We start from the raw sequence: 26,461 nt of genomic DNA on the forward strand, positions 1-26,461 counted from the left end.
GTGGATGGTTTGTGCTTAAAATATTTACATTTCTGATAAAGTTTATTATAGCTGAAATAGGTTTAAAGGTTAAGGGAAAATTCATGTTTGGTTTCTGCCATTTCTGTTTCTTGGCCAAAACTGTTGCAAATCGAATCGTTTCATTTCTCGTTCTGGCTGTGTGATGGCAGTTCCCCTGACAGAAATTTGACAGCAGTTTGCCAGCCTGGAATCGACCGCTGGCATTGTTGGCCTGGGATGGATAAGCGTCACGGCCGAGTGAGCAACTGAAAAGTGAAAAGTGAACCCATATATCCCATGTCGCCTCTTCTACCATCGCCTTGCCATCTACTCCGCCCCCATGAGCCATCATTTTGCGGCTCTATCTGCTGCACTAGCCACGGATGTGCAGGGCGGGCGGGGGCTTGTGGATATGCAAGCGGAAAATGACTTCTGCCCTGTGTGCTGCGGTAATTGGAAAAGCGTTTAGTGTTAGGCGAACGCAATTTCGTTGCTGGCAACATTTTTAATGATGCCCCTTAATTATCGCTGTGGGAAATTATTCATTATCACTAATTTGCCGCAGCACAGGCCACTTATACGCATACATGGGACGGGTTTAAGTGGGACCGACAGCATTCTTGCCTGCCGCTTCAGGTTGCAGGAGAAAAGTCTCCTTCTTAGCGATTTCTTATCCATTTTTTCTTGGTCGCCATCTTCTATCAAGGATCACCACAATTTTGGGGTGATTCCCAAAAAGTCCTTGCTAACTTCACAGGGCTTTGAGAGGTTAGTTTAAAGAAGGGGTGTTTTAGTTTAGTACCGGACATTATATCCTTCCTTTCTAGTTTTATTTAATTTTATGTGGAAAAGGATATTTAAAGGAAACAACAACTTTTTGGAACAAATATGAAATTGAAAATGGTCAAAGAACAAAGTAAATGTTTAAAATTTAAATACCTTTAAGAAGTCTAAAGAAGGACACTAGTTTGAATAAATAACGAAGAGACATGCCGTAGTTATTTGTTAGGTGTTCGTGGCCAACCCAGTGGGGAGAAAATTTGGGTGCTCAGAATGCATAAACGCAAAAGTAAATAGTAACGACTTTTTTACTTTCAAAATCATTCAATTTATAACAAAATGGAATATTATCAGATGTGTGTATGTAGGTACATAATGGTGAAATTAGATTCTTAAAGGTTACACAAATATAATTCGTATTGAAAAATTAACAAAAACATCTGTTTTGTTATATGTTTAGTAAAGATGTTTATAACTACTCATATAACTGTCAAATAAATAACTGATCAGACTGATTGATCGGAAATTCCATATATATATTTTTTTTACCTAGAATTGTTGGGACTTTCTACAGATTCTATTTTAAGCCTAAAAATCTGAAAAGTTTCATTAAGATCAGAGTACTATATTATCTAGTTCCCATCCTCTAGTAAAACCGATCGATAACTGAAATCGATTTGATAATGAAATTTTTAAAGAAGCGGCCAACTTTATCTGATATACATATACATATCAGATATACACTCCAAAATAATTTTTTTCTTTATAAAATTAAAGCTAGCTTTCCCCTCTTGTTTAAATAAAATTGCATCTAGTAGTTATCATTCATTTCAATGAGTAAATTTTAATTTTTTTGAAAGTCTGGAAAGTACAAAAGGTCATATGATGGATAAGAAATGAATCATACGCACTGTAGTCTTTTTTATTTAAAAAAAAAACATATTAAATTTATTTACAAAGTCAATTATGAATATAATATTGGACAACAGTGGATATGATTTGTAAAAAATTAATTAATTCATCGAATGCCCTGTTGCATTAAAAGCTAGAACTTTAATAGTATTCTATAAAGGATTAGAAAACCTAGCAACAATTTTGTTGTATTAAGCTTGTAGAATCAAAGTGGATATGATTTGTAAAAAATTAATTAATTCATCGAATGCCCTGTTGCATTAAAAGCTAGAACTTTAATAGTATTCTATAAAGGATTAGAAAACCTAGCAACAATTTTGTTGTATTAAGCTTGTAAAATCAAAGTGTATAAAGTAGTTATGGTATGAAAAGTTTCGTCAGAGAAGCTTTTTTTTGTTTAGTTTTTTTTGGTTAAAGCTTTTTTGCATATTTCCGCTTTTGCGTTTGGAATTTGTAAGTGAGTGCCCTCAACTTTGTTTGCTGGTGTTTGCTGTTTTCTGTTGCTACTGTGATTGTTGCTGATTTGCGGCTGCTAATGTAGCAGTTTGTTTTCGTTTGTTAGCCGCCTCTTGTCCTTGTTGCTGGTGCTGCCAAAGTGATGGGGACTTTTGTGACTCTTCTGGCTTCCCAAATAGGAAAATAGTTACCGGCTTTGCCAAAGTTTTCGAAGCAAACCTGATAATCGCACGTCAAAGGGTTCAATATGCGGAAGACGACTGATGGAAAAGTTTGGGTTTCGGACATTCTTGAGCACCTAGGAAGCCGAAAGTTGGGTTCATAACTTTTGCATTTGCACTTAATTAAAAGACTCGCAGGAAAATGGAATATTTTTCACATGCAATCAGCGCAACCTGCACCGCCTCAGATTTTAACTTAATTTATGGCCAGCAGCCGACGGGCGATAATTGAAATTATATGAAAGGGGAGCGAAGCCGGCAAACTCCTTTTGCTGCTGTAAATAAAATAAATCTGTGCGAGGCGTTGTCGCCGGGCGTTGAAATTTACGCGCACCGATAAAAGTGCCGGACGGATAGAAGCATTACGGCGGAGTGGGGCAGCTGGGGCCCAAGCAGATTGGCACGTGCAACTGCAGCCAGACGACAGCACCGATAAAATATGAGCTCGATCCGGAGTTTTTGGTGGGTATCTTCGTGGCACTGGATTTTCGGAGGTCGCAGGTCGCAGGTCGGAGGTCGGAGTTGGAGAGGTTGAGGCCTTTAAATTGAATTAGCCGTGGCAGGCGGGATTCCCATGAATTTTTAATGTCCTAGCATTCGAATCGATCCAATTAGAAATTCTGAATATTTTTTCTTTCTGTTCTGCATAATTGCTTGTGTTTTTGCCACTTCATCGTTTTGAAGACGTTGCCTCAACAACGGCTTTCATCTTCAGCATGGGCGTAGTCAAGGGAGATGTCTAAAGTTTTTCAATATAAGATACAGATATAAAAATAAAAACTAAATAGATATTTTCATAGACAAGGTATAAGATACTTCTTACATCTAAATAAGTGTGTATTTTTATTTTGTCGTTTAAAGACTGATAGCTATACGCCCATGTTGCCAGGCTCATTATCAACTCAGACGTTTCCCCACCATCTTACGCCCTTTTTGCGACAATTTTTCCAAGATGCCGGCAAATTTATCGCTCATAATTATTTCATTTTACAGTCTGCTGAAGTTCCCAGGCAAACGACCTGGCCAGGACGAAGCATTCGCGCCTTGTACTGCGAGTCCTTTGACGGGGCTTTTAAATTTTCGTAGCATTTGTTTGTTTTCGCCCGCCTCTGCGTCGGCGTCCTTTTTAATATTTTACGAGGTGTTTGCGATTGGCTTCCCCATCAAACTTTTGGCTTAGTCTAATGCTGCTTAAAAGGCATTACTCAAATGCACTGGCTCTGAGCCAGAGTCGCTGGCACAGTTTCCAGTTGCTACAAGCCGCTATTGTTCTTTGGCCCGCCCCTGCTCTGAAGGAAGTGGGTGCGGGGAGGCTGCTGGCAGGAGACGGCGCCAATCAACACACATGACTACGCGGCAGGTGGCTGGGAGTTGCCTCTGCGACGGTTGCATTAGCATAATAAAACAACATGGGGGAAAGTTTAACTTGTGGCGTGTCCCCAGGAATGCAACTATTCCGGTACCCTATACTGTATAGTATGTATGCATAATAGCATATTAACTACATAGTATAGTACTGCATAAAATAGTATTGGTATAGTTTAATATTTTCAAATCCTTCAGGAACAAAATCCTTCGAATTCTGGCAAGTCCTTTGGAAAATACAGGGTGTTGCATGCACAAATACCAAAAACCCACAAAAGTGCAGAGCTGCTTTGGCAGGCTTTACAAGCGATTCAAAAACAACAACAACCAGAATAATAACAAGGAGAGCATCAACAAAACAAAAAAGCAGCAACAACAAAGGTAAGCGGCAATACAGTCGAGGGAACAATTAAGCAAACGTGTATTTGTGCACATGCTAGGGGGCTAGTGCGTGTGGGCTTAGGCGAGTGGGGAGTGCATGCGTTGCGGGAATTTAGGTAAATTGTTTTGCACTTAGCTAAAAAGTTGGCGTGCCAAATAAATACAGAGCACGAAATCGGCTTAAGCTGTTATCTTCCATGTTGTTTCACTTAGCTGCGTTTTCAAAGCGCATCTACATAGATCCGGTGGCCAGAATCCGGATTCGAATCGGGGGCCATTAATCACCAACAGCAGCTTACACGGAAGCGAGCGAGTGCACGAGAGGGACGGACCTAAAGACACTTGTGTAATTGAGGAATTACACTTTGAATGGCAGGTTCTCTCTCCTAAGGCTTAAGCTAGTCATCTCCATTCTTATCTCCTCCTCCGTCTCTCTATCTATTGCACTGACGAGTGACAACAGCCGCAGACAAAGTCAAAGCTAAGAAAAGCTAAGAAAAGCAACAACATCTGAGATGGGGAGCTGCTAGGCCCAGAGGCTGGCAATCTTTGCAAAGAGGGGCTTCAATGTCCTTGGGGCATTTGATTGGTTACAAACCAATGATATACCAGCTCCTCCAACTGAGACCCCTTGGCATTGCGCCACTGCTTAGGAAATAACAGAAACGTAAGTGGGCTCAGGCGCTGGTCTATCGAAATCTGCCTGGCACAAGACAAATTGCACTTCGGCCGGGATCTATGGCTCCAAAATGAAACAGAGCCCCTCTCAAAGTCTGGCATTTTTTTCAAAAAGAGTTCAAAGTCGGGCACTAGGATATAACCGGAGTGGGGGAGTTCCAGGACTGGAGCATAAAGGCAAGCCGTGTCGATATCCTGCTGACGTTTCACATTCAAATGCGCCAGGAATAGAAAAAAAAGGACTAAAAATTGACCATGAATTTTACTTACTCTAGTTCGGAACTTTTTCTTTTATTGTTAAAGTTGAGTTACTAGGGCTTAGTGGCAGGTATTGCAGTAATTTTATTTAATTTGTTGTTCTAATTAAATACTAATTAAATGTTATTTTACAGTGTGTCCTTTCATGTCCTGCTCTTGGCAATTATGAATGCCTAGGATTACCTGCCGTAACTCACCAGCAAATATACCCCTTGGGAAGTGCACTTACAACTGAATGTGGATTGTGAGAGAACAAACAGGCGACTGGAACTGGAACTGAGGACTCTGGAGTAGACCAAGTCACAAAGCCCGGCATATAAATTTTGCGGTCGCCGGCCATAAATCAGCGTTTGGCTGTCACCCATTTTGCTAGTGTAAATCTCAGGCCGTTCCGTTCCTCCGCCAAAGGCTGCTCTCTTTAACTGGTCATTAATTACAAATTATATGCCACTCCAGGAGCTGGTGCTGCCGCTGATGGCGGAAGGCTAGATGCTGCCTCTCCCCGGCTCCCGGCTCCCGGCCCCCGGCTCATGGGCTGTCAGCTGTCTTGTGAGTGTCGCCTGAACACAAATTAATGTTGACACCGTCGCCAGGTCGCCGTGTACCCGTATTCCTCGGCTGAGCCCCATGGCTGAGTGGCGGCTTCGTTAGCCGCTGATGAGGACGAGATGATGAAGTCGCCGCCGCCATCGCTGCACTTCAAAGACGCATTAATAATTAATAAGGTTGTAGCAGAAAAAAAGTGGCTAACGACTGACGGCTAACGGCTGAGCCGTTGAATTACTTGGCCCTGCTCGTCGGCCACTTGGCCACTTCCACTTTAGCTTCCCCCACTCCGGGCTCCGTGTGTTTACTTATGCAAATATTTGCCCCATCACCCTGCCCCTCGCCTCAGGATGCCGCAACGCACTTACAAATTCCGTTTCAAATTCAGAAAAGTCATTAAATAATTTTCCACACTTGCACTTAACGCCCGCCTAGGCGGTCGGAGCATCCGGAGTGCGGGGCTGGATGACATAAACCCAGGAGATACTTGTCCTGGCTTCATGCATGTGGGTAATGACGCTACGAAGGCAATTTGGTGTGTACAAACAAAATTCCGTCCGGGCTCTCCTGCACTTCCTTTGCATTTCGCATTCCTTGGCTCAGTTGGCCGCAGACAGAAACTAAAATATGAAATTAAACGATGATGTGTACGTCTGAGTATATGAATTTATGTACAGGAATCCACTCAGCCGAGTAAGTGGGCCAAAAAGGCACAGTTCAGATGTCTTCGGACATATACACAGGGGAAATATATTGCGAATGCTTTCAGCATTATTTTGGGGTATAATTTAACAAATATAGGGGCATTTGTGTTTAAAACACGAACTCATTTTTTCATGATTACTCATAGTTGTAATATAAATTTTTAGGTTTGAAAGATTTATGTACGCTGTACTCGTAGAGAACAAGGGTATTCAAGGAATTCGTAAATTATCTCCGATCATTATGGATCTGCAAAACATAAAAAATTTATATTTTAGATCATCATAAACAGTCGAGTCGATATAGCTCGCCACTTCTTCCGTTTGTCCGTCTATCACTGAGAGATATAGAGTTTTAGGATTTCGTATGTAGACTTCTACCATTCTAGTTTAAGTTTATTTGAAATATTTAACACGCGGGGGTGCTATTCGAGGGCGCCAATATTGGCGAATTTTTCTGCGGCGCTACTATTTTTGGAAAATTCTGTGTGGTTATAATTTATTTAAAGGCCAATGCATGCCTAGAAAACATCATTCAGCCAAAGCGGGAGACTTTTAGGACGTTATAGACTTTTTATTTTGATTTCAACTATCTTGTTTCACAGACGTTCCCCTTCAGATTTTAGACGGCTCAAATGGTTCATATTTTGTGGAAAGAATTTGTTTGATTGTTTTGTTCTTTATAGAGTGCTGTTAATAAAACAAATAACATTTTTAATAAAAAAATGTGTGGTTACTCCTATCTAAATCTAATTTTCTAAAAGTGGTTACTCTGTCTCTAATTAAAGGGATAGCGGCTTCTCTCGAAAAACCCAAAAGTGTACATAAAAATTTTTTTTGAAATGTTAATTGAAAATAAGTCGTATACAAAAGGCGTAAAGTGGGAGCGAACAGTGTTGAAACTCGACAATACTTCTCCTCCAAAAAATACAATAACCCTTTAATTTAAGATTTATTCCTCTTGATCGAGTGATTTAAGTAAATCGTTTTCAATTTAAAAATTAAAATAATTCCAACAAAACTGTAGTACTTTTGGTAAGGTTACTCAAAGCAAAGGGCGTGAATAAGCCAAAATCAAGCTAATGTAAAGTCAGAAAACAGTCAACGAAAAGTGACAGGCTCCATCCAGGAGGGGAATGAGGGAAAAAGGAAGGCAAGGACACGTACCGCCGGCAGGAAGAACTCAGAACTCAGCCAACATTTCCGGCTCGATTGCGGCTTATTTGATTTTCATTAGGCATAACTCAATTTGAAGCAAATAAAATGCGCTCAGCCGCAGATGAGCTGCTTATACAATAACAGTGCGATTCGTAGCCGGAGACGGAGCCGGAGCCGGAGATGGAGCCGGACAAACCAATGCAGACGGAAGAGGACGGGGGAAAGCGAACGGAAACGAAGATGGAAGCTGGCAGCCGTGGCAGACAAGTGTGCCCGAAGGGAGGGCCTACACAGAGAAAAATTAGAAAGCATACTTTAAACATGGGAAATAAAGCATTTTAAATAGCAAACACTGAGACAAAAGGCATCCTAATCAGCTTTCTAATGACAACTTAAAACTATTAGCCAAAGCTTCAATTTCAATTAATTTTCTATCTGCACCGCCCGAGCTGAAGGCTGGCTAAGGAACTTTCCGACCGCCAAGTGAGGATGATAAAGTTAAACTACTAGCCACACGAACAATGGGGGTTCCTCTGGCAGTCCCTGGATTGAGAAAATCAAGTAAAATCCAACCTTTTGATTTCACTTCCTGTTAATATTGTCCGTAAAGGTAAAGGTAAGGCCGGGTCTGGCCGGGCCTGGCCTGGAATCTGGGGATATAGGTGGGGCTAAAGTTGAGAATGCCGAGGCACAATCCACAAGCATAAGTAACTTTGGCAGCCGATTAAGGTGAGATGCCTGGCAATGCAGGTTGAATCTCAATTCAGGACCTAATCAGCTCTGTCTGCCTGTGGCGGGCTGAGTGTGTGCGTGTGTTGAGAGGTCCTTGGAGCATGGGTGTCTGTATGAGTATTCTGTCTGACACCCTGGGGAGATCATTATATCGTCGGCTTAGCCCCACTGCAAAGTTCTTAGTGGTTGGGTGGCTGATGAAGTATTTATGAACCGCACACATGTCGGATTTAATTTTATTTCCTTTATTCAGCGTTTCATTTAATCAAGAGAACCTTACATCTTTTGAAAATAAATATATTGAAAATTATTTAGTTTAAGAATTGAATAATAGCTATCGCTTTCCAAAGACTATTATTATTTTGAGAACCAATTCCAGAGGCTGATACCACTTTTTTCAAACTTTTATTTGCGTCTACCTGCTCCCATCCCTGCCACGTCCTGGGCGTGAGCTCAGTTTTCAATTTCATTACTTTTGCCCATGCTGGTTCCGAATGCGTTTCGAGTTTTGTTCATCTTATTGTTTTCGGCTGCGGCTCCTTTGTTTGCGGTAAACATTTATGTATTATTCTGGGATACCATCAGTAAATATTCTCTCATTTTGCTCCTGGAAGGCGGTTGGGGAAAAGCGAAATGCCAAAAGTGGTTGCCAGAAACTTTTAGTCGACTTTTGTTGATGAAAGTAATAGAGTTCTGCATAAGCTTTAACTTTGTTTGGTTTTGTTGGTGTGCCAGTGAGTGCTGTGTGGGTGGGCAGCACTAATTAAATATGGGAGAGAGAGCAAAAGTATCTGGAAGATAAATCTGTTAAGTGGGGCCAATTAAATCAAAACTAAATGCCGCCTTTCAACATGCCAAAGCCATTTATAAAAACGAGCAGACAAAGCGGCTCTGGCGTCGGCAGTCGCCTTGAACGAATGCGCCCCCAACCACCCCACAAAAAACCCACTGAAACCGCGGGCTCTGCTCACCCCAACCGATCCACCCGCCCACAGCCACTTGCACCCACAAAACCATAAAACAAAAGCCCGAACAAAAGCTAATTAAGTTTATGTCACCGGAAATTTGTTTCACCTCAAAAACCTCGAATTGTGTGCAGGCGAGGCAGGGACACTGGGGCAGGGGCAGCAGTAGCAGATAAAATGTACGTGGCCCCGTTTTAGGATGTCACTCGGAGCGCAACGGCAACGCAATGGAGCACGGAGAAGGGGGCCAAAGGGGAGAAAGCCGAGGCAGGGAGTTCTGAAAAACTTTCATCTCGAACTTGTACACACTCATTGGCAATTAATCTGCTCGCCAGCCAAGACAAATGTAATGTGGAGTGAACATTTGTTCTCCCACCGGCACCAGGCTTCCATTGCAATTTCATTTGTGCACTTCGCAAAGGACTCTGGTTGGTCCCGGCAACTTTGCCACAGAGTGGTGGTAGGCTGCAGAACCGCTCGAGCGGATCCAGCCGCTGGTCACGCTAATGAATTGATTATCCTAATCCGGACGGGCAGGTTTTCGGGGCCGGCCAGACTCGAAGTTCATTGGGCATAACTCGGAGATGTTGGGTGTCAACAAGAATTATTAGCTTGTCTGTGGGCTGTCGTCCTGCGGCGTGTTAAGTTGATTTACGATTCTTGTGCGGCCAGCCAGCTGGCTCGAGCTTCGGCTTGAAGCTCGAAACTCAAAGTCAGGAGCCTGACGCTTTATGGCCGATTTTTATGGCCTTTGCAACTTTGCAAGTGCAGCGCGCCTGAAACTTATGCGCCATATAACCAAAAAACGAACGATTGCACTTTGAACTTTGCTCTGTTCTGCCTTCTTCAGATCCCTCGGTTTCCGCATTTTTTTCCGCCTGGTCTACATTTTGGTGGCAACTTCTTGCACCTTGTGCACATTGTCATTTGGCCAATTATATGGTAACTTCGTTGGATGCACTTGGAGAAATACATGGCTACTTAAATATTAAAGGTTTTTAATAAACAGAATACTGGAATATACTTTTTCTTTCTAATATTTAAATTTGAAAAACATTTTCTAAATTCATTTACATAATATAAAATATAATATATTATAAAATGTATCCTTTTTCTTAAATCTTGTATTATAAATATTTTAATTTGTCTTCAACTCGAGTTTATATAAAAATTTAAATTTTTTAATTGAATTTTTTTACCTTTAGATTTAATAGTTAATTAAGTTTTCTTTTAAATACTTGATCTTTTGGCACAGCTACTAATATTTTCGAGTGCACCGTGACCAACTTTGGCATCGCCTGGTGGCTGAGCTTTAAATGGGCGTGGACAAGCGCACACTTGACGCTCTATTGACGATGTTCCCAAGCTCCCCCTCAAGTGTGTACTTATGATTCCTCCCCAATCGCCCCCGCCCCTTCTGTTTTTTTGTAGGAATTTTCAGTTTGCGTTACTTTGGCAAGTTTTCTGGTGTCGCTTTTTGCACCTCGATGACTCTCGTTGTCGTTGCCGTTGTCGATGCCGATGTCGGAGTTTGGCGGTGGCGGCGCCGCCCGGTGTCAACAACTCAAAATGCTTCCGTGCAATCGCTTTTTACAGCTTCCGAACAATTTGATTTGATTCCATTAAAAAAGTTGCTCTAGTGATTTCCGTCAAGTTCTCACCTCTCATCGTGAGCCGGCATGTGAAGTTTGCAGCAGTTGCAACGGATATGATGATATCACTTGGAAAAATGCATATTCTGGATGAAAACTGGGAAAAAGTAAGTAAATATAATAATGGAATTTTTATGGAAACTTTTCTTACTTATACCTGACTTAATTTTAAAGATGTCTTGAGCCTAAAACATATTGTTTGGTTGAATTATTCTAAAAAGTTCATTTCCTTGACATTTTGTCTTATACTATACTATATCTTTCAGTGCTGATTTCACCTTCATCCCTTTGGAAGACTGTCTCATAAGCTCTCCCATAAGCCCGGAGTGGGGCGCGGGGCTTGTCTAAATAATTGTGACATTGGCACGCCAGCTTCGTGCAATGTGCGTCAAGTGTTGCATACTTTTAGCGCAGGCCACCCCGTCCCCGTCCAGTCTCACCAGCCCCTTCAAGGACTCGTCGTTGGCGTCGATGCATGTCATTTGCTGGCAGATTGACAAACTTTTGTGCGTTCATCAGGGCGATGGTGTGTGTGGGAGTGTGTGATGAATATGGGGAGCGTCAGCGGGTAATGCAACTTCCACTGATGCCAAGCAATTTCAATTGACGACACGAACGACGGCAATTGCCGGCTTTAAAGGGATAAGGCGACATAATGACGGAGCATAAGGGCTGCTGGAATTGTCATAAAACCAGTCGTAAAACCTTAACCCTCTATCAACTCGTCTCGAGCGGAGATAGTTGTTATAATTGCGGAGCGGGAGTTGTTAAACTTGGCGTTGATAAAAAAGAAATCTATGGTTTTTTGGCAAAAACCAGCATTGCAATCCGAACAATTTCTTCCAGTGCCCAAGTTGTTTGCTACATGCCAGCTTAGCAGGGTGATCCGACTGACATTTATGCAAATCGAAATTCGTTTCAACAAAAGGGTCACAGGACCAAGGAGGCGGCGGTCTGGTCGGGGCGAGGATGTTAAATATAAAATTTACTAGTCCAGCTGTTGCCAATTGTCGTCATTCGGTTATGGAATTTAAACTCTGCAAATATGCATTTAACACACTTCGGCGTGTCGAGATGCTGCAACAGCAGTCTGCCTAACGTACTCGTACGTACGGAATATGTATAAATAAAAATCGCCAGCAGCTGTTGGGAAGACTGGTTGGACGGAATCGGATGAAATGGGTGGATGGATGGAAGGGACGGATGGACTGACGGACAGATGCCTGCTTGGGACATGGGGCAGTGCGGCATTTTGAAGAGCATATGAAAAGTTTGGCTCCCATGTTGTCGCATGGAATTTATGATGAATTTTCCAACTCGACGCATATTGCAGAACATTTTTGGGACCGTTTCCCTCGGCCTAGGCCTGATTCCAGCCTCCACCTCGTTTTGGGTTTTGGGGCCATTCCATTCCGCTGTGGCGCCATCCGCCTGTCCATGAACTGCAACCACATCAGCCGCAACGCAGGCAGATCCAGAACCAGGACAGCATTTGGTTCATGGCTTGTTCCTGGACATTTTTTCTTTTTTTTTGCTTTTGCGTTCGGGTACCCCTTCCCCTCTTGTTGTTCCTTCGGTTGTTCGGCCACATGACGTGGTCGCCGGTCCTGCATCCATAGTCCGGAGTCCAAAGTACAGAGTTGGAGTCGAGCTGCCCAAGGGTGCGTAGTCAAAAATTGTTTTACTGCTGTTGGAAAATTTTTGAATGCGATTTGACATGTATAGGCCAGAAAGTGAGGAAAGCCCCAAGGCGTCACTACCGCTAACGAAATTTGTTAAAAAGGGAAAAAAGGGGAAAAAATCGTTGCTTGTCGAAATAATACAATTGTATAAATTTGATTACCAGACTTTTTTAAAGAATGTAGCTGTGAGTTGAGAGAACCAATAATATTTTTTTTCGATTTTCTGAAGGATTATTGCAACCACTTTTACCTTTTCCTATTTTGAGAGTTTCTCAATCAGAGCTTGGACTCTTCTCTCTTGCAAGGATTATGCTAATTGCTGTCCTTTGAGGTGCCGAACCAAAGGGGAAGGATTTTCTAACAGCTTTCAGAGTTAAGGGGAACTGCAGAAGACAAAGGGACGGAAGAAAATTTTGCAGCGGATGGTAGTCCGCTAGGTGACGACACGCATGCCCTAGCTTGTAGCTTGTATCTGAATGAGAGATATAACAAATGAAAGGTATGGTTTTCGTTAGATGAATATTATCCAAAAATTTGCCAAAAGTAATTAAAGGAGAAATTTGGTTAATGTAAAACACTTTTGATTAACTAAAATAGAGATAAGGGGGACATTGGTGTCACCCGACCAAATATTATATACATGCACAGATTCTGCTCGAAAGGTCGCGTCGATTGGTACCTCAAACCGACATTTCTTTCAAAAGTTATTCAGAAAAAAACATTTTTAAAGAATTTCTCACATGAAGATGTTTCTCAAATTTTTCTCCGAAAAAAACTACCGTCCGCTTTCGCCTTATTTTGTCTTTTAAAATTTTGAAAAAATTTGAGTGCGTTTGTTACTAAAATTTAAGCAACGTTTGTTCTACAGTTTTTATACCCTGGTGTTAACCCTGGTACCCTGGTGGTGTGAAAGTGTGAACGCAGTGAAGGAGAAAGGATCACTTCAGGAAAAGGATTTGTTCAGGATCACTTTTTCTTCACTAGTCTCTCAGTTTTAGAGCTATCGAGTTGAAACTTTGCACACATCCTTCTTTTCCTTGCTGGTAGTACATAAGTCGGAACGACCGGGATCGGTCGACTATACCCTATAGCTGCCATATTACTGATTGATCGGAAATGCCATAACTTTGGTGTTTTTTAAGTTAGAGGTTGGGACTTGGTACAGATTCCAGTTTGGGCCAAGTAATCCTATTTGCCGAATTTCATAAGAATCGGCCGACTATATCCTATAGCTGCCTATAACTGAACCATCGGAAATGGCACAACCTTGCTATTTTTAAAGATTCTTGGGGCTGTTTCCAAGATTTTTATTAGAAAATAGATTTTATGGTGAAATACTCATAAGGATCGGCCAACTATATACGATCCGATATATATATATAATAATATAAGCTGCTACCTAACTGCAAGGGTATATAAACATCGGCTCCGCCCGAAGTTAGCTTTCCTTTCTTGTTTTGATTGTAAATTAACAAATAATAATTGTTTGTCGTCCAGTCCCTGTTAAATATAATATGTATCTGAATCTGAATAATTGATTGATATCTAATAAATATGAAAGCAGTTAGTTTAAACTTAATCATCAGAATTTTACCACTGTTTTCACAATTTACTTTGAAAATAATCTGCTTCACTATTCCACTCATTCGCGATGGCATGAAGCTTTTCCCGCATTATTATGCCATTGAACAGGCCATAACCATAATCATAGCATTTATCTAATATGCCAGTGAAAATATTTGCTCATTTAATAAGGGAGAACGTAGCCTGGGGCTGCCATTGACGGAAACCGATTCGAAGGGAAGCCCAAATCCAAACCAGAGACCGAGCCCAAAACTCACACCCCGAAAACCTCAGCACAAAAATGAAGCTGAAATGCGAACGATGCCGGGGCGCAAACAAGTCGCAAATTGAATTGATTGGCGGGTAAACAAGCCCCGACCCGGATGCTCGCTTAGCCATTCCGGGCAAATAGAAACAGAGGCGGCCGTAACCAGAATCGCCAACCGGAATCAGGGCCAGAACCAGCAGGAGTCCAGGCCACAGGCCCTAATTGAGCGTGAACATAGAGAGCATAATGCGCGCAGCTTCAATTTTGATAAGAAGCTTCAATCTGGAGGAGGAAAATTTGCAATTAGCCGACCGAAATAAAATGGCCAAGCAAATTGTCAAAGCACTGGCGAAATTGTTTGCAAACCAATTACAAGCCACGCAGCAAGCCTGGCTGCAAAACAATGGCAACAGATTTCCAACTTGCTGACCTTTGAACCCAAAAACAAAAAATCTGAAAACTCAACTCGACATTTTCCCCCGTGGCAGCTGCTCAAAAGTAAAATTCAGTAGAGCGCCAAAAATTTCGTTATCTTAATGAGTTTAAACGTTAATCAGGCAAAAAGCAAAGCCTGGCCAAAATGGTGGCCATCCCGTGTCAGTGGGTCAAAAAACAAATTGCCGGCTGTGGCTCGGACGGAGGCTGCGGCTACGGCTGCGGCAAACGGAAGCGACTCCAAAAAGTCCAAAAGTCCTGAGTCCGGAGTCCGAGGCGGCACGGATGCATATTAAATTAATAATTTGACCTCATCCTGTAACTGCTGCTGGCTAGGAGAGCTAGAAAATCTAGAAAACTCGTGGGCGCCACTGGGGTTGGACTAATTTCTGCATCCGCCAGTTGAGATTTTTGTTTGCTGATTGCGACAAGGACAACATCGGTGCGAGGACCTCCATGCCATGTTGCGCTAATGTTTCGCCTGAGACCCAGAACCCCAGACAGAAAGGGGACTAGCGGCAAGTGGGGTGCTGCCAAGAGATAAACAATTAAAAACTTTTGCAATTTGCGGTAATTCCAGTCTTAAACCCTTTGGCCGTCAAGTGCGCATAACAAGTAGCTAGTAACGTTAGTCCAAAGGACTTTTTTGTCCTCAGGCTTCTTAGGAAGATGTTTGAAAAATATGTTTTGGGAATTGTGAAATCAAATATCCTAATTAATAAATATAGTAAGCCTAAAAAGTGTATGAGAGGTCAGGTTTCTTCATTAAAGTAATTTAAGAAAAAGTACACACTTAAATATTTTAAATATTAATTTAATTCTTGCACTGATTTCACCGTATTTTTGTTCAGATTTGCGGTTATAACATTTTTTATCAGTGTTATGGGTTCCATTTATTATCTTATCATTCAAAGGCAATAAGATTGCTTCGCCGACTGATAAAGCTTAATAGATAGCGTGTTGAATGCAACATGTAATTATTGTTGATTTTGCGCACGCTTTTTAGCTTCTCCAACAAACGGAGTGCAAAAATAACACCCGGCACTCTGCTGGTGGTCAAGCCTATAAATACTAAGCTCAGCAACAATATTCTCATAAACAAGTTTCTAAACTTAAAAAGAGTATCAATTAAACACACCAAAAGAAAACTACTACAATGGTTTGCAAAGGCTGTGGTTCTAGTGAGTTGAAAAATAAAAAGGTTAAAAATAAAGGAAATTTAATGAATATATCTCAAATCCCTTTTAGACTGCAAGTGCACGGACACCAAGTGCGGCGACAACTGCGCCTGCAGTCAGGACTGCAAGTGCGTCTGCAAAAACGGACCCAAGGATCAGTGCTGCAAGACCAAGTAGAACCCGGCAATGATCAAATGAACCAATCCCAATAAATATTTCAAACGACTTTATTCCAATATTGCATTTACGGTGAATCGGTGGTCCGTGGGCTGTCTGCCAGAAATGATATTCGCATAATTACAATTTGGTTCGCATTGCTCTAAAAATGTACAAAACACACCATGTCGAGGACAAATATTTACCCTGCCCTCACCGCGATGCTTTTTGGGCCAGAGGCCAAGTCCTCTCTTGGCCAAGTGCCTGTCACGCGTTTGGCCAGGGTCGGTGGCAATTGCAAAAAGCGCAATTATTGCATTTGTGGCGTGGCTGCAGAATTTATGCGATCTCATTTGGAGGACACAAGGACGCAGAGCTCGAAATTGTGACACTTGTAAGTGAGCGTGAAATAATTTCGCGCATTAAGCATACGCAATGGGGGCATGCCACAACAATGCGGCTGCCATTAGGAGTGCAATTGTTTAAGCAATTAATTAGCCAGGCCGAAGGACAAAAAAAAGGGAATGTATGAAGCGGTGGCCACTTAAGAACTTGCTGGCTTCTCCACTCAGATTGCCGCCTCATAATGGCACGCCAGAAGGACTCATGTTTCACTCTCGACAACAATGAACTTTGTCTGGCTGAGAAGCAACGAAAATTCAAACCGCAAATTGCGGAAATGCCTGTCTGGCCCGTCTGCCAGCCAGCCAGCTGCCTCTCTAATTGTCTGTACATAATTTAGGCAAACATTTTTAATTAAGTGCAATGCTCGGCTCACACTCGCGCTACACATCCAAGTGTTTGGCTTGGTTTTTAATTCCGTCATTAATCTTGCCGGCCGTTCTGCGAGGTGTACTCGAGCAGTTGATCACGGTCATTAGGGCGGGCCATAGACTTTTTCGCATTTGTTCCGCCTTCATTATTTCGAAAACTCAGCAAACACAACCGAATCCCAAAACTTTTGGTTTCTTAACAACATTATTTTTACAACTGTGGTTTGACTGAGTTGAGGGGGTTACTCTTTTTTAAAAGGGTCTGTTAGCTGGGCTTTGAAGCTTGCTATAAAAATGGTTTATTTTTGTCGTTCATGTTAAACCTCTGAAATTGATCTATTCTAGTCCTTTATCATTTTTAATTAACTTTCGAAGCATAAACACTTTACGGCTGTCTGACTACCCTACCGCATAATCTTTAAACAAAGTGGGTTAATTATAAAATTACCCATATCTAAGAAAAATAACTTGTTGAGTTACTTTGCCAAGAGAATGGAAACTTGCACACTTTGGGTCTGGCATCCAGCTTTCTTATCGCAACGTTTTTGTTTTTCTTGTCTGTGGCACTCTTAACTTTGCCGCAAAATTGCTTGTTTCCGCTTCCGGGACGACCACCCTCCACCACTGGTCGCTCTCTGATAGATGCCATTATGACCTACACTCTTGGGCATAAGTTTTCCTCGACGATGTTGTCGAGGCTGAAGCTGCTGGCGGCAATTAAAGCCAATTATTCAGAAATAATTGTTTTAAGCAGATTTCTTGGGCGACTCCCTTGGCGAGCCTTTGTTGCTTATTTATTTTGTCTGCTTTTATTTTTTGTAGATTGCTATCCTTGGTGTTGGGTTCTTAAGCGCTTACAGGCTTTGAACGACTTTGGGGGTCTGACATTTGCGTTTGAGTCTTTAAAGCCCGTCTCGTTTTCAATTTGCACTGCGAAAAGCTCGTTAAAATAATTTGTCACAGTATTCTGTTTAATTAAAAAGTTTCAAATGAATGTGCGATGCCATTAAATGATTCTTTCCACTTTTCCCTCTGGCCGCCCTGCGCCCTGCGCATTTCTGCATTTCTGCGTGCCTAAAAAACAATTAACCCAACTGCAATGCAATTGCAGTGGCATATATGTGTGTATGTGTGTCGAGGCATGGCGGAAAAAGCTTTGCAAAAATGTTGGAATGCAAAAATTAAACAAGTCTCCCATGGCTTTACATCTGGAATCGGGGTGTTAAGCCTATTAAGTGTAATTTGCACGCTCAATTTGCCCCTATTTATTTTACTAATCTTCCGCAATGTTTTTTGGGTTTGAAATTATCTGCTCGTCACAGGTTTATTTCTGGCTTTCCAATCAAACTTTCGCTATTTGTATTTATTAATTGGGCGTTGAACCAGTTAATTGTTCAATTTATAGCGCCATTCCATCTATTTGATCAGATTGAAAAAATTAAACAAAAATCTGGCTAATTTGTTCCTTATTTTTTATTATGCAAACTATGCCTATGTTTTCTTTGTGTGCATTTCACTAGAATTTCATTTGCCGTCGAAAAAAGCTAGATCCAAATAAAAAAGTGTATATTCTATACAAAATTCGCAATGGGAATGTTGAATGTCTTTATGCGTGTGTGTGGGCTCGTGGGAGTGTGTGGGTGAGTTGCACAATGAAATTTATTGTTGTAGCAGCAATTGTTGTAAGCTTTTATGTGCGTACGGACGCGAGTGTGTCGGTGTGCGCGCTCGTCGCCCACAAAATGTCCTTTAGGGGCTTCATTGTTCAGCCACATAATTAATTGTCGTAGTTTTTGGGTGTTAAATAATTAGAAAACAAGTTTTTCGACTATTAATCACCCAGAGAGGGAGAGCGCAGAATGCAAAACAGAATAATAGTACTATTTGGTCGCAAACTGTTCGCAGGACATAAAGTGCCGAATTAACCTCAACACCTTATCCACCTCTAATATGATTTCCTTAAGCCGCAAAAAGTAGCCCCTTCTAAATCACAACATAATCCCATAATTTACATAAAATGATGCCGAATCGGTGGGTCTGGAATACAAAGGAGGTTGTGTGACCCACAAATACCCACAGCTCGCAAAGAAAGAAAATGGAAAAAAGTTACGTAGATTCCCCCACAAAGATACCAGGCTAACGCAATTTGCCCCACTCAAATATCATTATGTCATAAATTGATGTTGAATCCTTGTTCATTTATGAAATTTTCCCATTCCGGTGAGTGTGTGGGTGCTTAGAAAGTTCACAAGTTCGATTTCTGTTTCCCCCAAAATCGAAAAGTGAGCGAGTGTGTGCGCAAATTTAAGTTTTTATGAGTGCCATCATCGTTTTCATCCTTATTCGATTGACCTTTATAATTGCCAAGGTATCAAGTTCAAAGTGGGTTAGTGGGGCCTGGGGGTTACTGGGGGCTGGGGGTAAGTGGGGGTTAAATTTACAAAACAAATTTAAATGCCCTTTAAGCGGACAAAGAGATGACGATGCTAATGAAACGTCAATTATGTGCGAAAGTTAACAAGCCAAGAGAAAAAAATAGGGAAAAAGGGAGAACGTGACCGACTTTGTCAATGCTTGAAGCATATCCAATTTAACCCTCAAATTGCTGCCATTATGACAGCATCAGCGTCGCCATCAGGGCAGGGTAGCAGCATCAGTAGACACCGCTACCGCTACCGCTGAGTTATTAGCGAATCGTGATTGGCATAAATCAATGCAGTTCAGGTGGAGAATGCACCTGCCCTGCCCTGAGACATACTCGTACTACTCACTGGCCGCCGCTTTACCCTAATGGGCTTCAAGCCAGTGAAAAATTTATGGCTGCCATCCGTCGTCGTTTGCCTGGTCGCTTGCCTTGTTGCCCCTCAAAAGTCCTTGTCCTTTGGCATTGTTCATCGGTAATCCCACCCTTATGTATACAGATACATACATCAAGATGGATGCTGCTGATGCGCCATTTATGCTGAAGTCGAAATCGAAAGCACACTGATTCGGTCGCATTAACATAAAATAAAAACCTAAGCGGATTTCGCTTCGCTCCGCAATGCAGATGACGACGTCCTGGGAGCGGAACAGATACTTTGATTTGCATTTAAGGAATGCAAATGACACTAAATAGTTGTCACAACGATCTCTTTATGTGCGGAATCGTATTTCCTTCAATCCTTTTTTGTACAACACAATGTTGGACAAAGGATTTAATTAGTTTTTCTTTCATTTGCCATGGTAGCTGGTAACGGGTAGCTCTCGTGTAATTGCTTTTGAATAGATATCACGACACGCGGGAGCATTTGGAACACTCCACGAAAAGTCTCGTCGTTCTTCAAGCTCGGATAAAAGCTAAATTGAAAATTAGAGGAAACGCTGCACTGCGCGTCCATGGACGCGTCCGCGCCAAGTCAAGATCTGGGATACGGGAGCAGCGAGGATGGGCAGGATGCCGTTTCCCTAATGAAATACTTGTGTCGTACGCCTGTCGACATTATTAACAGCTTCCGAACTTTTGAATTTACGAAGCCCGGCAAAGGGAGCGAAAATGGATTAAAAACTGCAATCGCCAGCATCAGCAAGAGACTCAAAGTGAAAATGTGAAAAGTGTGCTAATTTCCATTGAGAGCTGCATTGAAGCAGCAGCAACACAAAGGCATCGCGTGAAATGTGCTTAATTTAAATGTTGCACTTGGAAAAATAGTATGGGTAATGATTTAAAAAAATTAAGCATAGCTGTCAGAGAAAAAGCTTAAAGGTCATCTTTTGTAAAAACAAATTAAAAGAGTTTAAAATTTGAATCAAAAAGTTAAATAATGAAATTTTTCTCCATCCAGCTCATTCTTAAAAAAATATCTTAAAACTTGATAACCATTTTATTTTTAGTGGCTGAAAAAGTATCTGCTATTTGGTTGCTTTCTGTTTTGGTTTCAGTCAGAACCAGTTGCAGTCATTTTATTTATTCCCGCAGCCAGTGGGTTCCTTTTTTTGTGCATTTTGCCGGGAATTGATGGTGATGGTGGTGGTGCAGTCGGTTCCGGTGGTTCAGGATCAGGAACTCCCGTCGAATAAGTTGCTGCCTTGGCGACAGAAAGCCAATTTATGTGCTTTGTGTGCATTTTTTGTTTGAGCTTGCTATATTTTTTATTGGCAGCACAATTTATTCAAAAATATGGTTGCACCACCAGCCCACTCCACTTCTGCCTCTTCTGTATGTTTATGTTTGTGATGTTTATTGTATAAAGGATATATGGTATTGCTAAAGCTCTGAATAGACTAGTTTGTTTAGAGATTTTATAAATTCGTTCTGGGGAGGTTTACAGTTTCCAAAGATGGAAAAAAGTTATAAAATAAGAGCCCCTTGAAGTAAATTTGAAGAAGAAAGGAATGAAAATTTCTATTGGCCAATTGAGATCATCTCGATTGTGGTTGCCTTTTTTGATGTACTCTCTATTAGCCTTATTTTCATACCTCATATGAGCAATTTCCGATTCAGCGACAAAAGGCCATGAAACGGTGGCATAAATCCGATACATCGTATTAAAGGGACCCTGCTGACATGCCACCGATACCGCCAGGATCCAGGATTCAAAGGCACCTTTGGCATTTTTTTGATGCCAACATACAATATTTGTCGTCAGTCGTTGGCTGCCTTGGTCCTTTTCGCATTGTTGTGTGAGAAGCTTTTAAAAGTTAATAAATCCTTTTAACATATTCCATATTTCAATGCCGGAGCTGTTGCGGTGCAGACTTTCAGTCGGAGTCCCCGCATTGCCATTTAAATCGGGACATAACTGCCAGGCAACCATGTGGGTTTTCCTTTTGCGGATTGCTGCAAAAAAATGAAGAGACTGGCTGAATGAAAGCAATTCAGTTTATTGAACAACATCATTCAAATGAAGTTGATGTTGGAAAGATTATGAAGCCGTATGCACTGTGGCCTCGATTTGTTGAACTTGCCACACAAACATCATTCATAACAGTTTATTTTCTTGGCCAACAATCAGCCGACTGCCATCATTAAAGTTTCTATCAATTTCAATTTCTATTTTCATTTCAATTTCAATCTGCTCTTGGTCAGGCCTACGGAGAATTCGGGGGAATGGGCTGCGAGTGTCTGTCTCATCATATATCATGGCCATTGTCTTCCATTTCCGACTTACATTTCTTGAATATTGCGTTATTTTTCCGTTTCTGGCCTTATGCTTTTTTCCGTATTTTTTTGATTTGTTGTGCCAAGGAACATTTATATTCCTTTTCCTTTCGTTGTGCGGCGGCCTTTTAACGATTCATTTTTTATAAGAGAACCGGGGAGAGCCGCCTTACAGTAAGCTCAAGAACTCAGACACAGATTCACATTCAGCTTCAGCATCAGCTCGAGATTCAGATTCGGATTTTGGATTTCTGATTCCATTCAGGCTGTTGGCCCTGTTGGCTCTCGCCATGTATTTTTATTATTTATTATCCGTTTTAAATCCCAGCTAAAGATCATTATACACATCAGTGCGTCCGATTGTGAGAATCGCAGCTACTTCTGATTTTCTGATTTCTTGTTTTCGACGTTTAGCCAGCCTCCTCGCTGGAAATTCGCATCCTTGCCAACCCCTCGCTCCAACTAACCCACGAGCTCGCAAGTTTTCACCAGAACCCTGTCGCGGCGGGGTAGGGAGATGGCGAGGAGGCGAAAGGACGCACAAGCTGGGGAAGGAAAACGATTTAACTGAAAATTGAGGTTGAACTTAATCATAAATCAATGCTAATGATGCTAAAATGCTAGAAAATTTCCTACCCAGCCGAGGACGCCATTTGGAGTGGATATCACAGGCGGAAGCAGGAGGCGAAGGCGGAGGCGGAGAAGGATTTGCCGAGTTGGCATGTGCCAAGGAGCCACCGCCCACGCGCTCGTCCTTTGCCCACTTGGCAGATGTCTGACTGTCATTTATTACAATTGCTTTGACTTTTGTTAGTTTGTTGTCGTTGGCATTTTTTATTATCCATCTCATTGTCGGGACATCCACAGTGGCCGGTGAATATCTCTGGGGTGTGGCTGATCCGAAAAGTGGGCTCTGGGATTTGTAATCAGTTCCGATACTACATTCAGCCTCCATTCGGTTCTGAGTAGTCGAGAAAAACAGTCAGAGTAGAAACCAAAAAAAACTCTAGGAAAAAATAGAGAATTTCGATTTTTTTTCAGACGATGCCCACTCTCAAGAAGCTTGTCTCCGGTGAGGAAGAGGATCTGCGTCACGGAAAGTTGCCGCAGGATGTCTGCCGCCTGATAATGCAAGGTCGGCAGGCCAAGGGCCTTAGCCAAAAGGATCTGGCCAGCAAGATTTGCGAGAAGCCGCAAGTTATTAATGATTACGAAGCTGGACGCTGCATTCCGAACAACATAATTTTGGTCAAAATCGAGCGCATCATTGGCATCAAACTTCGTGGCAAAGAGCGTGGCATGCCTCTTCAGTCGAATGGACAAAGTATTAAGAAGTAGGATTGATGAAATAATGTTATTTTTAATTTGTTTTCTTGGACTTGGACCTAATCATTTCATAAATAAGTTTAAATAAACGACTATAAGCATTAGAGTTTTAGATTTGTGTAGAAATCCATATCCATTTTGTAGAATTTTTGTATAGATAAGTTGATGAAAGAATTCAAATTTCTCCCTGTAAATATTTGAAAAATTTCGGAGCCCCAGTCTAGCCAATATCCTTCGAATTTTAATACACCTTTTGGCCAAACAAAGCTCAGGACTGATAGCTCGTTAAAACGACGCCATAAAGGAGTCAGTAATGTGACGCCAGAGAATTGCAAAATTCATGAAGGCAATGCTGAGAAAATTCAGGATGAAGAATTGTCCTCCCGCCAAGGACGAAGTATGGGTACACTTTACGCATTTAAAATGTGGATACAGGCATATATATGTTTATTATTTTTGAAATTGATACATTTTTCCACACTATTTTATTATACATTCCCGCGGAAGGGCATACTACACATCCTTATGTATTCACAGCCTTTTAAGTCATTTATATTTCGATAAAAGTGTTTATGCAAATCTCGTGAAACGTAATCGTAAAGCGGGCAGAAGCCAATGTAGATGCCTTAAAGCGCATTACAAGCACCATCCGTCGGTGGGCCGGGAAAAATCCGGGGGAAAGCCCGACGAGCGGAGAGAGCGGAGAAAAGTGCGGGAAAGGAATGGCATCCGAGTTGTAAAAATTGAAATAAATGTATGCTGGGACCCACACCGACATATTGTATGCAAAGCGTGGATGCGTGCGTGTGTGTATCTATGGCATAAGTTATGCCACGCTGGTGGCCAAATGGACAGAGGGTGGCACTCCCATCCGCCGCCTCTCTGACCTCAGGCCCACGGGCCACCACAATATAGCCAGAAATTCTTGCAAATAGAAAATTGAGTTAGCGGCTCCCGCACCACGAAAACAACAAAAACAAATGCGTGAGGTGGCTGAGGTGCGTTGAATTTGTGGAAATTGCCTTTTTACGAGCGTATTAGCATGCGTGTGTAAGTCGCAAGTGCACTTCGAAAAATGTTTGTGTTTTTTGTGCATTACTTTAAGCTTTTAAAGCTTTAAGACACTTCGTGATGTCCCTGACATTTATTTTCTTAATTAGGAAAAAATAACTTACTCTTTAATAGATTTAATAATCGTTTTTTCCTGTGCATTTATTTGCATTCGTGTGCGAGTGAGAGTTTCGTGGCTAATGTGTCCCCAGTGTATGAGCGCGGACCCTTCAGGCTACCGTATTCTCACCCTCGGCCCTCTCCTCAAAGGACTTATTTTGCGGCAGATAAATCAATTTACTCTCATTTTATTTGTATGAATAAATTTTTGCAAATATATTCGGATGTGCAGGTAGTTTGCCAATGTTTTTCTAAATCTTCACCGTTTGGTCTTCCAACTCAATTGAAATTTCGAAACTTAATCACGACCTTATCGGTCCATGGGTTACTTTTTTGTTCGCTCTTATTTGTACATAATTATTCAATTTGTATTGAACATTTGTTCGTCCTTGCATCGATTTTATTCCATTTGGCTTTTGTGCTCACCTGCGAGCTACTGAGGGAGTGTGTGTTTGCCTGGGTGTGCCTGGGATGGGGTGTGTGTGTGAGTGATGATGGGAAAGCTAACAAAACATTTTCCAATTCATTGAGTTTTACAGTTACAGCCATCCATTGGCGTCATCAGTGATTTAGAATTGTTGGTGCCCTTCTGTCAGTTTGCGAGATATCAATGGGATACAGAGTCGTACTCTTTGTCACGTCCCCTCCATGGGGGAGTGTTAAGTGTGGGTGTGTGTATGTTTGGGAGACGTCAACAAATGTCAACATGCGATTTGTCAAATCGTTGAGAAATCTATATATAAGTGCGAGGTAGCGGCTTCCTGCAGATCTGGTCGAGCGTAAAAATGAAATTAGATTGACATTTGATACATTTCCTTTTTATTTTGATACCCGCTACTCGTAGAGTCCATAGGTATAGTCATAGGAACAATTTGCCCGTCAGTCCATAACCAGAGACATGTTTTTGTCAGAGAGCATATTTTTAAAGCGAAGTACAACGTAAAAAAGTCCTTGGAGGGATGCTTGAGTACCGGGTATCATATAGTCCTTAATCTGTGTATTTTTATTTTTTTTTGTATATGCCTAGCAGGAGAGATTTGCCTACTGATTGCGGTTCCCTACGCCCCCTGCCCCAAATCAGGATCAGCCTGCTGTCACTTTAAGTCCCTGGCAGTCTGTCAGTGAGAGCCACCTGGGGGAATTGGCGTGGCTTCTACCCGAATACTTATCCGAACAGGCGACGACACACATGGCTCAATATACGGCAAGTGCTTGACATGTTTTCGATTTCTGGGATAAACAAAGAGCACAACAAATCACTAAAGTGAAAAGTGTTTGAAAAAAATAAACAAGATGGAGATACGCAAAAAAAAAACAAGAAAAACATGAAAAACAATTTACAATTGACATGTAAATAAGCGGGAGTTGCTTAGCAACACATCTGGAATTTAAAGGTGGTTCCTCTACTCTAAGTCATTCTAGAATGCTAATTGTGTATTAAACTATCTACGTATGTGATAAAATATTAGTCCTTTTGGGAGACCGCGACACGCTTTGGCACTCAAATATTTATGCGCATCTTCGGAGGCATAAAATATTTAAGCACATCCTCGCCGTGCATCCTGTCAACACTTTCGCCAGCTTGTCGCGCATAAATTTGTGACCTTTGAACGGTTTTTGCCCCGACTTCTACTTCGGATGCTTTGACAGCATCAATCTGGGACAGGCAAATCCATCAGCAAAGTGCACTGTTGCCACCACTTACCCATCAGACCAACCACCGGCTACAACCACCACCACTTTGGATAGCCCGCTGTGGCAGTTTGACAGTTTCTTGCCTAAAAGTTGCAACATTGCGCGCTTCATTTTTCTTCATTTAGCGAACAGCTTGAGTGCAGGCGCCTCTGATTTATCTGCCAGTCAGCTTATAAATATTTCAAGTGCTTGCATTTTAGTGCACGTGTGCCGCATTATCATCATTGGCCTGGCCAAGAAGCGGCGCTGGCCGAGAAGCGTCGAGCATGC

The 26,461-nt window shown here is 41.8% G+C and overlaps 2 protein-coding genes and 1 long non-coding RNA gene across 4 annotated transcripts; all 3 read left to right on the plus strand.

Annotated features, from left to right (window-relative positions):
• Window positions 1-15,774: 15,774 nt before the first annotated feature.
• On the plus strand, window positions 15,775-16,161 carry LOC6505673 (metallothionein-3). The gene is made up of 2 exons (XM_001964454.4): window positions 15,775-15,934; window positions 16,002-16,161. Exons 1-2 carry the CDS (start codon window positions 15,910-15,912, stop codon window positions 16,106-16,108), a joined length of 132 nt encoding a protein of 43 aa, XP_001964490.1. The 5' UTR covers window positions 15,775-15,909; the 3' UTR covers window positions 16,109-16,161.
• Window positions 16,162-22,933: 6,772 nt separating this feature from the next.
• LOC26515265 (endothelial differentiation-related factor 1 homolog) lies at window positions 22,934-23,432 on the plus strand. Its single transcript, XM_014905456.3, has one exon. The coding sequence runs from the start codon at window positions 23,045-23,047 to the stop codon at window positions 23,336-23,338; it is 294 nt and encodes a 97-aa protein (XP_014760942.3). The 5' UTR covers window positions 22,934-23,044; the 3' UTR covers window positions 23,339-23,432.
• Window positions 23,433-23,838: 406 nt separating this feature from the next.
• On the plus strand, window positions 23,839-25,959 carry LOC116654569. Of its 2 annotated transcripts, none has more exons than XR_004309796.1 (2): window positions 23,839-24,376; window positions 25,527-25,959. It is a non-coding gene; the product is annotated as an uncharacterized LOC116654569 (long non-coding RNA). The 2 variants fall into 2 exon arrangements; XR_004309797.2 differs by having other exon boundaries at window positions 23,839-24,324.
• The last annotated feature ends 502 nt before the right edge of the window (window positions 25,960-26,461 follow it).

The sequence above is a fragment of the Drosophila ananassae genome, chromosome 2L, assembly GCF_017639315.1.
Source record: "Drosophila ananassae strain 14024-0371.13 chromosome 2L, ASM1763931v2, whole genome shotgun sequence".
Classification (NCBI taxonomy): domain Eukaryota; kingdom Metazoa; phylum Arthropoda; class Insecta; order Diptera; family Drosophilidae; genus Drosophila; species Drosophila ananassae.